The sequence below is a fragment of the Coptis chinensis genome, chromosome 6 (assembly GCF_015680905.1).
Source record: "Coptis chinensis isolate HL-2020 chromosome 6, ASM1568090v1, whole genome shotgun sequence".
Lineage (NCBI taxonomy): Eukaryota > Viridiplantae > Streptophyta > Magnoliopsida > Ranunculales > Ranunculaceae > Coptis > Coptis chinensis.
Window position 1 is genome coordinate 78,755,072 of NC_141461.1, and position 1,901 is coordinate 78,756,972.

Here is a 1,901-nt window from a genome sequence, read left to right on the forward strand (position 1 = left end):
ACAAAGGTGTCGGGTAGACCAAATCTTGTGATGATATTGGTCCATATGAAGTTGATGACGTTGACTTCCTTGACTTGGACTAGTGGGATTGCTTCAACCCATTTGGTGAAGTAATTAGTGGCTGCTAGGACGTATTTGAGACCTGTTTTCTTTTGTGGAATGAACGGTCCCATGATGTCTAGCCCCCACATGTGGAAAGGCCATGGGTTGGCTACATTGATCAATTCCCTAGCTGGACTTAGGTGGTTGTGACCAAATGTTTGACATTGGAGGCATTTAAAAACGTACCTTTTTGCCTCTATATGCATTCCTGGCCAATAATATCCTTGGGTTATTGCTTTATGTGCCAGAGATCGTGCGCCTGCATGGTTGCCGCATTCACCTTTGTGCATTTCGTCGAAAATGAGCTGGCCTTCGCATGGAGTTATGCACCTTAAATGGGGCCCTCTTACAGATTTTGGAATAATCGTCCGTTGATTACTGTGTATTTTGGGGCTCGGAATTGTATTGCACGAGCATTCTTTGTTTCTGATGGGAGTTCGCCATGTAAGATGAACTTGAGAAATGGGCCTATCCAAGATTGACTGATCTCTTCTGCTGATGAGGGTTGGAAATTAGTGAGGTTGTTGACATTTTCTTTCTGGTAAGCGGGTCTTTCCAGGATGTCAATGTAGACTGTGGTGGGGCAGACCTCTTGTGTCATTGAAGCTAAGAACGCTAGACTGTCTACATGTCTGTTATCTTCCCTAGGAATGTGCTCCAATGAGAATGTTTTGAACGATCTGTTGAGGTCATTCACGACCTGAGCGTACTTTGCCAAGTTTTCTTCATTTGTGACATATTTTTTGGTGATCTGCTTGGCGATTAGCTGGGAGTCGCTGTAAGCCTTGAGCTTTGGGACTTGTAGTTGCTGTGCCATGTGGAGTCTTGTGATCAATGCTTTGTATTTCGCTTCGTTGTTGGACGTTGCGAAATCGATCTTGATTGATTTTTGTAGCTGGTCTCCTTCTGGTGAAGTTAACACAGCCCCTAGTCCACTTCCATTGTTGTTGCATGCTCCGTCTATGTAGAGGTGTCATGTGTCTGGGGTGGCTTATTTATGGAGTGAAGTGACTGGCTCGGGCTCCCAGTTGATATCTTCGATGGGGAAATCTGCCAAGAAATCAGCAACGACTTGACCTTTTCGAGACGTTCTAGGAACAAACTAGATGTGATGTTCTCCGAGTTCTTCAGCCCATTTGGCCATGCGAGTTGTTTTATTGTTGGAACTCAATACCTGTTTGATGGGTGTATCTGTGATGACCTTGCTGCTGTGAGATTGGAAGTAAGGTCGGAACTTTCGAGCTGAGTAAAGTAATGAAAGCATTGTTTTCTCCATCGGAGAGTAGTGCTTTTCTGAATCTGCCAACGTCTTGCTGGTGAAGTAGACTGGCTTTTTGACTCCATCATGTTCGCAAAAGATAACTGAGCTGATTGCGAAGTCGGTAGTTGCAAGGTACAGCCTTAGAGTTTCTCCTTCTTCTGGCTTGGACAGAATGGGTGGAGTTGATAAATAAGCTTTTAGGTTGTTGAAGGCTTTATGGCACTCGTCTGCCCAAGTGAAAGTTGCTCCCTTTTTGAGTATTTGCAGGAATGGTCTACACTTGTCAGATGCTCTTGAGATGAACTTGTTGAGTGCTAAAACCATGCCAGATAACTTGTGGATTTGTTGCTTTGTAGTTGGTTCTGGCATTTCAAGGAGAGCTCGTATCAGTTTTGGGTTTGCTTCAATGCGTCTTTGTGAAACGAGGTAACTTAAGAATTTCCCTGATGCTACTCCGAATACGCATTTGGCTGGGTTGAGCTTCATCTTGTTTTGGCGAAGTCATTCAAAGGCTTCTTGTAGGTGGGAGATGTGATCG

General features: G+C 44.4%; 1 protein-coding gene across 1 annotated transcript; it reads right to left on the reverse strand.

The window, feature by feature from the left end:
• Positions 1-448: 448 nt before the first annotated feature.
• LOC147494651 (uncharacterized) lies at positions 449-919 on the reverse strand. The gene has a single exon (XM_086568198.1). The coding sequence runs from the start codon at positions 917-919 to the stop codon at positions 449-451; it is 471 nt and encodes a 156-aa protein (XP_086424324.1).
• Between the last annotated feature and the right edge of the window lie 982 nt (positions 920-1,901).